The 13,060-nt window shown below is 50.9% G+C and overlaps 5 protein-coding genes across 5 annotated transcripts; 1 reads left to right on the forward strand and 4 right to left on the reverse strand.

Annotated features, from left to right (window-relative positions):
* Window positions 1-158: 158 nt before the first annotated feature.
* BCR38DRAFT_410771 (ABC transporter) lies at window positions 159-4,710 on the reverse strand (the record flags this gene model as incomplete). Its single annotated transcript, XM_040858506.1, has 2 exons — window positions 159-4,461; window positions 4,682-4,710. 2 exons carry the CDS (start codon window positions 4,708-4,710, stop codon window positions 159-161), a joined length of 4,332 nt encoding a protein of 1,443 aa, XP_040714180.1.
* Window positions 4,711-5,568: 858 nt separating this feature from the next.
* On the reverse strand, window positions 5,569-7,295 carry BCR38DRAFT_238202 (uncharacterized protein). The gene is made up of 2 exons (XM_040854368.1): window positions 6,028-7,295; window positions 5,569-5,945 (listed from the first exon to the last, which is right to left on the reverse strand). The coding sequence occupies exons 1-2, from the start codon at window positions 7,129-7,131 to the stop codon at window positions 5,664-5,666; spliced, it is 1,386 nt and encodes a 461-aa protein (XP_040714181.1). The 5' UTR covers window positions 7,132-7,295; the 3' UTR covers window positions 5,569-5,663.
* A 1,530-nt stretch (window positions 7,296-8,825) lies between these two features.
* Window positions 8,826-9,276, reverse strand: BCR38DRAFT_517756 (uncharacterized protein). The gene has a single exon (XM_040865119.1). It carries the CDS (start codon window positions 9,238-9,240, stop codon window positions 8,845-8,847), a length of 396 nt encoding a protein of 131 aa, XP_040714182.1. The 5' UTR covers window positions 9,241-9,276; the 3' UTR covers window positions 8,826-8,844.
* BCR38DRAFT_517760 (uncharacterized protein) lies at window positions 9,043-9,855 on the reverse strand (the record flags this gene model as incomplete). Its single annotated transcript, XM_040865120.1, has 2 exons — window positions 9,043-9,431; window positions 9,478-9,855. Coding segments are annotated over 2 exons (492 nt in total), but the record flags the coding sequence as incomplete, so codon positions are not given.
* A 1,746-nt stretch (window positions 9,856-11,601) lies between these two features.
* BCR38DRAFT_438233 (uncharacterized protein) lies at window positions 11,602-13,031 on the forward strand. The gene has a single exon (XM_040860571.1). The coding sequence runs from the start codon at window positions 12,002-12,004 to the stop codon at window positions 12,764-12,766; it is 765 nt and encodes a 254-aa protein (XP_040714184.1). The 5' UTR covers window positions 11,602-12,001; the 3' UTR covers window positions 12,767-13,031.
* The last annotated feature ends 29 nt before the right edge of the window (window positions 13,032-13,060 follow it).

The raw sequence follows: 13,060 nt of genomic DNA on the forward strand, positions 1-13,060 counted from the left end.
TGCTTCAGCAATTACGTCAAACCCAAGATTATTAAAACATTAGACGTTAAACATCGTTCGTCGATTCCCAATAACGGTGCCTAAGCTATGCCGCCCGCAAGAAAACATTTTCAATAACTTGTTCTATCCATCTCACATTCCGTTGTGTACTTCAGTGCTCACCCCGTCGCAGCAGGTCCACACTCGACCACTCTACCAGCATCCAGCCTCACAAAGTAATCCGCATCCTTGACGGCCTCCAGCCGATGGGCAATGGTGATGACAGTGCTTTCTTTCAGTTCATCGCGCAGCACATCCTGAATCGCCAGAGCAGTCTTCTTATCAATTGAAGCCGTCGCTTCGTCCAATACGACGACTGGGCTCCTCCTCAGAACGGCTCGCCCGATGCCGACCAGCTGGCGCTGTCCTTGACTGAGGTTCTTCCCTCCACCATCAACATGGGACGTCAAGCTCCATCCGGGGCCGAGGGTACGGTGCAACACAGCAGTGCACTCATCGTCGGTGTGCTCTTCCAGCGGGTCGAGGTTTTGGCGGAGGGTGCCGGGAAACAACACGGGGTCTTGGGCTACAAAGCTGATGCGCTGCCGCCATGTGTGCACATTCACCTTGGATATGTCCATAGCTCCAACGCTGATGGTGCCCTTTTCAGGTTGCAGTGTGGCGAGCAAGGCAAGAGCAAGCGTTGACTTGCCCGAACCGGTTCTTCCTAGAACAGCACATGTGGCGCCACCAGGGATGGTGAAAGTTATGTCGGACAGCGAGGGATCGAGGTGTGGTGCGTATCTCATTGTGACCGAGTCGAACCTGATGTCGTCTCCATATGCAGGCCACGAGGCTGGCGGCTCAACGTCACCGCTGGGTTCCTCCTCGATATCCAACAATTCCACCACTCGCTCAACGGAAACGAAGTCCATCTGCAATTCACCGTATACCCTGCATAGACTATGAGTGGCTTCGACAAACTGCGATGCCGTGACCAAGACGAAAGCAGTCAGTCCAGGGGAGAATTCCCTGTACAAGGCGATGATGGTCAAAATGAAAGTCGAGAATGCAGAGAGTGCGTCAAAGCGGTACATCAACCACGATTGGAGGCTCCAGTAGAAGTGATCCATCTTTTGAAAGGCGTCTGTTACGACGATGTTCCTGTCCTGAAAGTGTGGTTGTGCCTTGAAAGCACGGATGGTTGCAAGGCCTTCTAGAAGAATGCCAAAATTGGACATGAGCGGACTCAAAGACACCATCTCCAGCCGCCGAAGACTTTGCGAGGTGGGCAAGAATTGTCTGAAGATGTAGACGAATCCGCATGTCATAGCAAGGGCGAATATGAAGAAGACGGGAGTAGTCAGGGCGATGATCACCATGCTGCTGAGCCAGATGAGGGCATACAAGGCCATGTTCTTCAGAGGTCCAATGATGCCACCGTCGAGCATACCAATGTCGCTTGTCAGGCGATTCATCAAACGACCAACAGGGGTGACATCGTAGAATCGGAAGTTTGCATTGCTGACCTTGCGGATAACCCTGACGAACATATTCTTCGACGCGGTGTAGAGAATCAGAAGCATCGAGCCCTGTGCCACGGCAACGAGCAGCGTCATGACAAGGGCAATGCCCAAATACCATATCAGCCAGGGCCCAACATCGTCATCCGGGTTAGGCAGTCTGTTGAATAAACCAGATGCGAAGGAGCCACTGGATCCGGCGGGCAGGTTTAATGCCACAACAGTACCACTCAATTCGGACATCATTACATATAATGATGAAGAAGGAGACGTATTGGCTTGGGTGCCAGCAGGTGCAGGCGATCCGTAGGCCTCACCCCAGGCCTTGAGAAACCACGAGTTGAAAATACGACCAAAACGCGTCAAGGCAAACACGGCGACCAAGAAGGACCACCATCTTAGCTTACCCGCTTTGATGTAGACCCAATAAACTGAGGCCACGACACCCCCTGACACCCGCTTTTCGTCTTCAATAAATTTGTCGGGAATGGCATCCCCCTCCTGCTCCTCGGTAGCATCGGTGGTGTTCTCTTTTTCAGCATGGCCATTTGCCTTGGAAGGGATATTGGTGATCTTCTGGGGAATGTCATCCGCATCCAACTCTCGTGCTCGTCCTCCGTCGATTTCAATCACCTTGTCTGCCATGTGGGTGACGAGATCGACGCGATGCGTGACAAGCACCACAATCCGCCCGTCAACTAGCGGCCCGGCGAGTAATTTCTTGACGATACTTTCCGCTGTATTATGGTCCAGGGGCGCGAGAGGGTCGTCAAGAAGCAGGACTCGAGATCGGCTATAAATAGCACGGGCCAGGGCAACTCGTGCCTTCTGTCCCCCAGAGAGGCCGATACCATTTTCTCCAATGTTGGAAAGATCGCCGTGTTTGAAGTTGGCCAGGTCTGGAGTTAAAGCACAAGCATCCAGAACCTGCTTGTATCTAACGGGGTCGTAAGGCGCACAGAAGAGAATGTTCTCTCGAATATTCATATGCTGCAACCACGGAGCCTGGGCGCAAAATCCAACCATTTCATCGGGGATACTGCATTCGCCAGTCTGCATGTCAAGTTCGCCGAGAATGGCTTGCAGGAGAGCGGTCTTGCCTGAGCCTACCTTACCACAGATAACGGTTAATCCAGTTGAGAAGTCTAGGTTCAGGTTGTGCAGAACGAGATTATTGGTCCCAGGCCAAGCCAAAGACGCACCGCGGAACACGATATCAGAGGCTGCGTTGTCCTGGAACCCTTCATCTTTGTCCGGCTCATTCATGAAAGTCTCGAGACGCCCCACCGCCACCGAGGCATTGAGGAGCATGGTAATAAGGTCGGGGAGTTCCTGCAAGCTCATCTCCAGCATGGTGAAAAGTTGAAGGGCCGGGAAGATGATGTTGACTGGCAAGCGATTGCCAGCGATATATGTGTAGGCGAAGAAACTGGCGATTGGGAAAAGGGCTCCAGCGGAAACGTTGATCGTCGCGATACCGATAGTCCAGAGCCCAGTAATGATCTTCAAGTGAAGCTCATGATCTCGCTCCTTCATTATCTTCTCCTGCCACTTGGACTGCCAGTCATACCACCGAAGATGACGGATCGCCTCCACGAATTGCGAAGTGGCTTGTAGCCGTGCATCCGTCGCAGCTCTTCGTAGACGTTCGCGTGTGATAAGTTGACGAACGAATGTTGCATTGAGCAATTGAACAATGACGACCCAGGCCACTCCCAGCAAACAAGGCCAGCCAAGGAGCAACCATACGAGCACCAGCGACAGTACGAATTGCAGTGGTTTGGTAATAAGACTGGGGAAATCCCAAAACCGCTGGGCAACCTCATAACAGTCGTTTCTCATCAGGTTGAGGATCTTGCCCATTGTCGCGGGGGGTTTTGCTGGGGCAATTTTCTTCTTTGACCCCCCTCGTCGTAGCCTTAGCCGCGTCATGAGCCAAGCGAAGCGGCCCTTCTCCGGTTCATCGCCATCCAACACATTCCCATTCACATGCGAAGTGTCCTTCTCTGTGGGCTGGAAGCTCTGGTACTTCCTAGTCAACGTTTTAGCGTAGATTGTTGTTATCATCTCGCCGCGGGATCGTTCGTAGGACCGGCGACTGAACCACAACGATAACACAGAGGATTGGCAGGCGAAAAGCCGCAAAACTAGGATAGCTACGGCGAATCCGACAGCATCTGCCCGGCGCTCGGGGTTCTCTCCCATATCCTCGATGGCTACTAACAAACGCTGTAGAAGGACTGGGCTTGCTAGAGTTGCTGCAGACTCCATAACCCCCAGAACGGTGATGATGATCAGATCCAAGCCATTGGCTAGCAACAGTCTCTTGATTATGGAACCCTTGAGTTCCCGGAACATCATGTGCAGCCTAGTGTGCTGGAATTCGTACGGGAGCAACCAAACATCCTCATCATTCAGCTGCTTCCGGGATCCCAGCCTGATCAGTGGCGCGAGCCACGACACCGTCAGGAATTGCCAGAGCGTCAGGTTGTCCTCGGGACTACGCAGCTGAACTGTCGCCCCATCATGGCGCCCTGCGATGCCAGTAGCATCCCAAGTGGGATCTCTCATGGGCATTGAGAGGATAACAAGTATAGCGCTAAGAGCGACACAAGCTCCACCGATGCGGAGTATGCTTATATGATCGAGAGTGGTATAGACGGTGGCCATCGAGAAAATACCGCCGATGAAAGTAGCGCAGAAAATAGCCAGCAAGGTCTGCGAGGTCGTGCGAGGTCGCTCGATCAGCGTTAGAAGCGTTGAAACAATCCATGGTACCAACTCGAGCCATCGCCACAAGGTCTCAGGGAAAGCGACGATGGAGGGGACAGTCAACACCAATCCAGCTATCGAGAGAAATAGGAGAGCAAAAGTCGAGGTGGTCCATGTCTTCGTGTGTCGGCGGTTCTGCCATGCTCCCTCGTGGGCGAAGCGCCTGCACCACTGTGCCCCCTGGGGACTATACGGCGAGCAGCGTATATCAAAAATAAGCCACCAGCCAGGGCGGCCTGGGCTATCGAGCTGTGGTATGGCTCCATCCTGACGAATCTAGGGGACTGCAACAGCGCCCCGAAAGGATTATGGAGCTGATCGTTGATGAGTTGTGAAGAGCCGAGCCCCCACAGGACAGGCTGCTGCCCTTCATATTTATTCATATAGAATTGAGGTTCCATCTTCACCTTGTGGGCAACGGAGAAATGGTGTCCATGGCTCGCGCTACGGATGTTCAACGAAAAAAGTCAAAAAACTTGATGATCTCTGGATCAGAACCGTTCAATCCAAAAGCATATACGTATATATATGCCGCTGCTGACCGCTGAAGGAGGAGATGTCTCTTACAGGTCCCACAGGTGGCTGGATCAAGAAGTGGAGACTTTAACGGGGAGATAATGGGAAGCTGGCTGGGTCTGTCGGGAATTGTAGATAGGGAGCCGATCTTTTTCTCCCCGGCGCGCCGCGACCCAGTTAACATCGATACTCGACCTCGACGCACGATACAGGCATGGTGTGACTATCCATGCGGGTAATGTACGGTAGACGGCTGGTGTGAGAACCGGTGTGGCTACATTATTGGCTTGGGAGTGCCACCTGGGTCACATCAGACGGTTTTTGTTGTACCTGACATTCATTGGTCATGGATGATGGCGAGCATGGAATGACTGACGTAGGCGGGGGTTGTGAGTCAGACTTGATACATAGTAGTCTTGCGGCTACTCTTTGAGACTATTTGGTTTCACAATGTGCACTATCGGCGACAATAAGGCTCCAGGCTCTGATGCACAGGTTATGGAAATTAGCTCGCAGCCTCTACGGAACGTACATGGCCCTGTGTTTCTACGATTCTTGTTCTATATGATCATGGAGAATGGATTGAAGATTTGTTGTGAGGTTGGTTGTGGTGCAATTAATTTGTCACTCATAAAAACTTCCTCGCTGCTTTATTGTGTCTTAGTGGCATGCACCGGGCCATGATGTAGCCGCTTCAGTATACAAACATAGGCTCAGTTAGGGGCCGTTCCTTCGTGATATCAATAAAGCCCTAATCCTGCTTTACACAAAGTACAGTACACCCCCGCCCACCCCAGATATGCAGCCCGTTAACGCCCCTACCCGACCGCCGAGTACACCCCTCATCCGCCGAATATCTTCCGTTGCTCTCTCTTAGTCTCCGATACAAGCAACCATGAGCCTTTCATAATCACCTCTCGTCTCGCCCTTGATACGGCTAGACAAGCTCCTCTTGTACTTTTGCTGATACGCACCCTTGATATTGGCCATCTCGACGCGGTTCCAGTGATATCGCACCACGCGGCTAATAAGAAGGTGGTCCTTAGTACCGAGACCCGCCATCGCGTCCTCGAGTAAATCGGCTGCGTGCATATACTTATCTACCGCATGGTGGAGTTGGTATAGCAGCGCTGCTTCCATGTGACCGCTGAACTCCTGTTTTTAAGAATCAGTATCCGTAGGTGCGCTGTGGAAAGAAATTTGGGTTTGGGAGGAATGACTTCGGGGAATGGCTTACGTTGCGGATCACTCTTTCCAGCTTTTTCTGGAACTTGGAAAAGTATGCATTGTTAATAGCGCGTATCTGATTATCGTTGCGGGTGCTTAGTATGGAGCAGACCATCATCTCGTCGGTGCCGACTTTGCCCTCGGTCGCGCGATACAAATCCATGACGTCTCGGTCAATGTCCTGCGGCACGACCGGGGCGTTGTTCTCTGCGCGGTTTGCGCCGAGCACGATCATGAAGTGGCGCTCCGTCTTCATGCTCAGGTCGCCCCTGACGGCGTCCTCGAGCTTTTTGCCGAACGTGGAACGGTATTTACTCTTGATGGCATGCAGGTCTGCATTGCTGCGGCCAAGTAGAACGTCGTTGAGGACCTTCTCCTTTGTTCCCGGCCCATCCATGGCCGAGTAGAGCAAGTGACAGTCGTGGAGCAGAGGTCCTTGAATTATAGCGACGAGACCCTTTTCAAACCACCCTCCCGTCTCCGAAATAACGTCCTTTTCTAGACTACGGCTGAAAGTACGGAAGTATGCGGATTTGAGCTCCTCGATCTGCAGAGGATCCTTAGTTGATAGAGCTCGGATCAGTGCCTTTTCATCTGTTCCAAGCCCCTTCATCGCGCTTCGTAGGGCTTGCGCATCTGGCTTCGCGTCCCATTGTATCATCTGAGGTGGTCCGTATCCTAACGACGGCGGGGTCGGTGGACCGTAGTGTTGCGGAGGAGGGTTTGCGTAACTCTGGGGCGGTCCCGCAGGGGGGACACCGTATTGACCTGATGGGGGCGGGGGTGCACCATATGGACCTGGAGGAGGACCCGGAGGAGCTCCGTAGCCATTTTGTGGTGGTGGTGGTGGTGCATTGTATTGCTGGGGAGGGTAATGTTGGTTGGGAGGTGGGTAGTTGCCTTGTTGAGGAGGATACGGGCTCCCCTGGGGAGGGTACGGGCTGCCTTGGGGCGGATACGGGCTATGTTGAGGAGGTGGAGGTTGATATCCATACTGTTGATATCCTCCATTGTATTGCCCGGGAGGCTGGTAGTAATGACCACCATTCTGTGGAGGTGGGGGACCCGGCGGTGCGCCGTACCCTTGATGGGCAGGATATTGTTGATATGACATGAGACTGTGTATGCGACGATGGCGATTGCTAGTAGTAGTTTGTAAAAGTCGAGGTGTATGCTGGACGCAGGAAGCTGAAATTCGTTGGTTCTAGGAGGAAGCGCCGTTTTCAAAGAAGGGCGACGAGGAACACTGGGCGTATCTGGCCACCACCATTACTTGTATTTATGAGTTTTTGGTTGGGGACCTAACCGCCACAAAAAAGGCTGTGTCGCGGGCCCAGAAGGTTGAAGTGAGAACATGGCACCCGTAGCTGCCGTAGGCTGGTGGCGGAGCAGCAAACAACGTCATCCTTGAGCTTGCCCAGAGCTTGCTCCACGAATCAGCGCTAGACCACTACCTGAGCGCAGCATGATTGCGAATAACTGGTAGACGGCCACTTGCAGGTCCTGGTGGTAGCTGTGATCCTTCTGTACCCCGTAGCTATTCGATTCACGGCATCCTTCGATTGGGGTTTCACCTCTTCCAGAGAGTGACTAGTCATTCTCGATGATTCGTTTCGTGGTTCACCAAATAAACGTTGGTCCTTGCGACTATGATCAACAACCTAACCAGGGCCAAAAATTGCCTGGGAACCCACGGCTGGGCGCCGGCTGCTGCATCCGGTTAGAGGTGCGGGGCAGCCTTCCAGGTCGGCATGGGTCGGATTGAGCTATAACTATCTGACGACTCTGGCAGCCTCAGCCTCTATGAAAAATGGAAAAATAACCGAACCCAGTAATCTCTGCACCCATGACAGGCTGAGGGCTGTCACTGTGTATGCGGATCTACTGTGAACCTTTTATGGTTTAGCGTTATGCTAATATGAGATAGCTCGACGTAATATAAATTTTGATCATTCACGAATGAATATTCTAGTGTTGTAGACTAGGCATAACTTGATGATCCTACCCGAGAAGTAGAGTGTCCATGGCCACCTGGGTGCCACACCAGGACCTGAGCCACGCCACTTTGAGCCTGAGCCGGGCCGGAGTTTGGCCTGAGCTTGGCCGCCAATGAACACATCATAAAAAGGGAAAACTGCCATAGACATTACTTATGCACAACTAATTTGAACGTGATAACCAGTTCTAGTTATGGCAAAAGCTGTTACGGACGATTTCCGTTAATGACTTCTGGCTTGACGTGTTTTTGGATTCCACCGACGCTTTTATTGAATTCATTCCTTTCGCATTCGTCCTTCCGCATCCATAATTTGTAAGCAGAAAGTACTTGTGTGCAAACAGCGCCACCGTATCGTCTCTACTTGGGTGTTCGATCGCATAGGAGTTTTCGTCAGCAAGTTCGGTATTGCCGTGGGTAAAGAGGTAAACGGTCATATCGTGCAGCGCCAACAAACAAAACAGGCCTGAACAGCGGTATATGTGAGATAATATCGATTTGGCATGGGTAATATGATTCATTGGAGCTGCGTTCTATGGGTGGAAACGGCTAGTGACTTTAGTCTCAAAAAAAGCACCCGGTTCCTCGCTATAGCTCATATGATTCAAAAATAAACGAGACTATTGCATCATCATATGATTAAGCGCAATTGTCGAATATGTTCGCAGGTATTAGAAAGATCACATCATAAGTATATATACAACTCCTCTCCTAGGACTCTCCTTTACCAAGGTATTAGAAAGAAAGAATAGAATACACAACGTATATCAAGATTCCAAGGAAATGCCATAATCGTGAATCTACTCTCGGGGAAAACGCACCATGCTAATCTTACCTGAACCGCATCCGACTGCCACTGTCGACTGATATATACATGAGGTTGATGGTCGGAAGTCTGGTGCCAGCCAGAGAATTCTCTGTCCATGGAGTGTGATCCAGCTTCGGCGGGGGTGAGTTGGTTAAATTACTAATCAGACCAGATTCTTGTGCGCCGTGAATAGCAATGGCACTATCGTCAGTTAGGACATACTGGCTACAACTATCAAACAAGACACTTTTTGACGTAAGACCAACCTTGACAGTTTTCTGTGGCACGCCCGTGTTTGCGGCCCAAATATTGACGGTGTTGTCGTCCGAGGCCGAGGCCACGAGCCGGCCGTCCGGCGAGAAGGCCACCGACCAGACCGAAGAAGTACGGCCCTCGAGCGTCTGTAAACAGGCTTCCATTCTTAGTTTTCTGATTATCCATTTCGGTTCTTGCCCTCGAAATAAATTCCGAATTACACTCCGGTTGGGGCTGAAGATCAGGCCGACACGTATACTTGGAGTGGATTGCCCGTGATCACAACACTGTGAGATTGAATAAATCGTAACGCATCATATACTACTTCAGCCAACCCTACTACGCTCTCCTTACCCTAGACTCTATTAGAGTTCAAAATGGTATATCGAGTAAATACGTACCTCAAGTAAACGCGGTAGTTTGGACTTAGAAGAGACCCCTTTCGGTATGTCTCCAAGGAGACCGAGAGACTCTAGCCAATGTGTATAGCTTTGCTCTAGAAACTTTTGGATTGCGCTACTGTCTTGGAAGACTTCTCCGGATTTTGGGTTCACAGAAGAATCCCCATCATCGAGATGATCGACCCAATATACACAGGAGTATCGAACGGGGCCAGCGGATCGGGATTCGGACGTTGGATTTGGTCGACAGATATGCCCTCCTCGCGCAAATCGTATACACTTAGATAGAGCCTCGATCGATCTTGAAGAGATGGAAGAGTATTTTAGCTCGATACCACCAGGGAAAATTCTGTTAGCGTTCTTCTTGGGGTCAAGGAAGTCTTTTGCCGACTACTGTACAAAGTAGATAATCTCTTCTCGGATAGTCAGGAAAGAGCCGCATAATTGCACAATCTCCCTTAGCTCATCGATACCATTGACATATTCTGGCTCGTCGAGAAGTGTCATCAGTTTGAGAAGACGAATTGGGTTTCTGCAAAGCAACGACGAAACTATCAGGAGAACATGCGTAAACAGAAACGACCACGGCGGTCTCGACAACAAGACAAGACAATTGCGAGGGCAAACACCCCGAAGGACGCGAGCGGGACCAACAGCAACGACAAGATGCTGCTCCGCAGGCAAGGCCTCGGAAAAGGCCATTTCAGCAAAGAGTGGCGCAAGTTCAGCAAGCACTCACAGGCCCAAGCCTACGGGCTGCATCATCTGAGAAACGACCACAACAAGCTCAGTTAGCATTAAAAGCTGCAGCTCCTCAAGACTAACAAACAGAGCAAGGACTACAACAAGCTCAGCTAGCATTAACAGCTGTAGCTAGTCAAGAGCAACAACTGGAGCCTACACCACAGCAAGCTGAGTCAGCATTAGCAGCTGCAGCTACTCAAGAGCAACAATTGGAGCTAAGACCGTAAGCTCAGCAAACGCTAACAATTACGAGCACAAGACAAGGGGAAGAACGGCCGGCGAGCACGAGTGCGGTGTTAACTACATTCGTGCCAGGACCCTCTCGCCTCGTCTCGCAAAGCCCTCGGGTAACGATCCATTTCCGAGAGAATGGAGACTAGTCAGAAGAGCAATGCCGACGGCAGTATTTAGAGGACACCATAACTCGAGTGCGGCAGCAGAAAAGCCGAACTTTATACTTATTTAATATAGAGGGCCGGGGTATCAATGTGTGGCCATCCGGTGAGCCGTCGGAAGCGCTTTGGAACTGGGCGCTGCCGCTGGTCTGGAGATGTTTAAATATGCTTATTGCTATCTGACTAGTCATTAAGGCATGATTTCTTGATTCTTAAGGAAAGAGTTCACTTGGCCGCTTGAGACGCTGAGAGGAATCCGGAGTTTATCTGATCTTCATTTCCACTATTATGAATTGTGCCATTCCACACATGGCTGTAGTCAGAGTGAACACCTCTAGGTCATGTTTCTCAAACACGTTGCTCAACAGTAAAAGCACCAGCGCATAGGTTTTTGAGCTTAAATTGATTTACCAGTCCCCTTCGATGATCTCCATTATAGTATCTCGTGAATATTCCTGAGATCATTCATTTTATATATGAACTGTATAAGAGAAGGACGGATTTAGACAAAGCCAGAAGCTGTACTGTCCAATTATGTCGGTTAAGCAAGCTATATTGGTCGGGGCTGCACTCAAACCGTTTCGTTCTCCGTTTTCTCTGCATAACTGTTCATAACATAATCTCCTTCGACTCCAGCTGATCAGGGCACGTGCCTGATAATTGACTGAGCCGAGCCTGAGGAAAAGCGGCATCGACGCTAGGCCCGATGTGGCCGAAAAAGTTCCTATGGACATCTAACCACCTGAGTGCGCCGTAGGTATTTTTGCCCAACTGACTGTGTGGGTTGTCTGATCTCAACTACAGCCACATGCAGCACAGCTACAGACCCTGTGCTGGTCCTCCAGGGGTTCTCCTGTGGGTTTTGCCAAGATCCGATTTGCCTGCTACCCGAATCGGACAAGAGAGTCTTCGGTCTCCCAGCCAGCTGCAAGTAACTGCAATATTCAGAAATAGATATTCAGAAGAACGAGCTTCTAGAAAGTTTTTTATTGCAGATCGTTGTCATCCAACCTCGAGGACCACACCACCTGCACTACCGGTACTCTGAAATCCAATGGATAGCTGGAATGCGGGGGAGACTAGCGTAAGGTACCCCCAAATCTTGAAGCCGGTGGCTGGTGACAGGTGAGCGGGCTTGCAAGCTTCTGGCCAATTAGCTAGCCTCGTGTGTCTCAAACCAGCCATCCGACTTGAATACTTGACGCTGGACATACAATCCACAACCCAACCTCTCGATATCGTTAATTCACCATGCCTTCAATAAAAGCTCGTCCCCACAGTAGGTGCTCATTCCTCTTTCTCATCCACTCATTTGGACGATCAATACCGCCAAATCAAACTCGACAGGTTCATCTCCAAGGTCATCCATCTGTTTGCCTGCCTGTATGATCAAGATGCGGTCCAACTTGCCCATCCCTCTATTTTTTGCGATATCTTCTCTGTACTCCCCTACGTCGGCTCTGCCCTTTCGTACATGGAGGAAACCATCTGCTGCTGAGCCCGTGGCAGCGAGGGCGACCTACTCGGTTGTGCCCATTGATGGCGGTAGCAGTGGCGCTGATTCCAGCAATTCGAGGACGACTGTCGTGGAAACCGTGGTGATATCTCCAACACCGACGACGAAGACGGTTGTCGAAACTTCGCCGCCTGTTACGGACACAGTAACAGCCACGAAGACTGCGCATGCAGTTTCGACCGTGTCCATTGTGGATATCAGTCTTACCTTGATCACCATGACGGTCACCCATTCTACGTCCCAAACAACCTCTGTGACAACCAGCAAGATGTCGACCACGACAACCACAGAGCGTGAGACAACTACAGAGCACGTGATCACCACAGCAAGCCCGGTAACTACGCCCCCCACAACACAGGAGCCGACCACTACGTCCAGTCCAACGACATCTTCGCTATCGACCACGGAGCAACCCGCGACCACAGCTAATACAACAAAATCCACTCCCTCAACCACTGAATTTATTACACCTACGCCTTCAACCTCCTCCATCCTCACCACCACATCCATACCCACATTGAGCGTGACGACTTCAGCCCCTGTACTGTCCAGCACAAGCTCCACTTCTTCGTATGATGATGGGAAATGGCACACCACATATTCCGCCTGGAATGGAACGGCGCCGCAGCAATAGCCACCAGCAGCCGGCCTGAGGATGGCTTCGCCGGCATGTTCAAATAATGGACGGATAGCATTGCGCTGCTGGTTTGGCGCGATGATCAAGCTTGGGAATAGTTTCCCACCACTAATGTAATGAGTGAAGACTGAACAGATAGATGTACGCAATCATGGTCGAAGACAACACGACCTGAGCGCCGGAACGCGTCCATACACTGTATCAAGCTAAATATATACTAGAAAAAAGAACAACTAATGCTAAGCCATACCAATGGGACCAACCGTGAATCATAAATGGTTGTGAGTCGAT

This window comes from Pseudomassariella vexata (assembly GCF_002105095.1).
Source record: "Pseudomassariella vexata strain CBS 129021 chromosome Unknown BCR38scaffold_9, whole genome shotgun sequence".
Taxonomy (NCBI): Eukaryota; Fungi; Ascomycota; class Sordariomycetes; order Amphisphaeriales; family Pseudomassariaceae; genus Pseudomassariella; species Pseudomassariella vexata.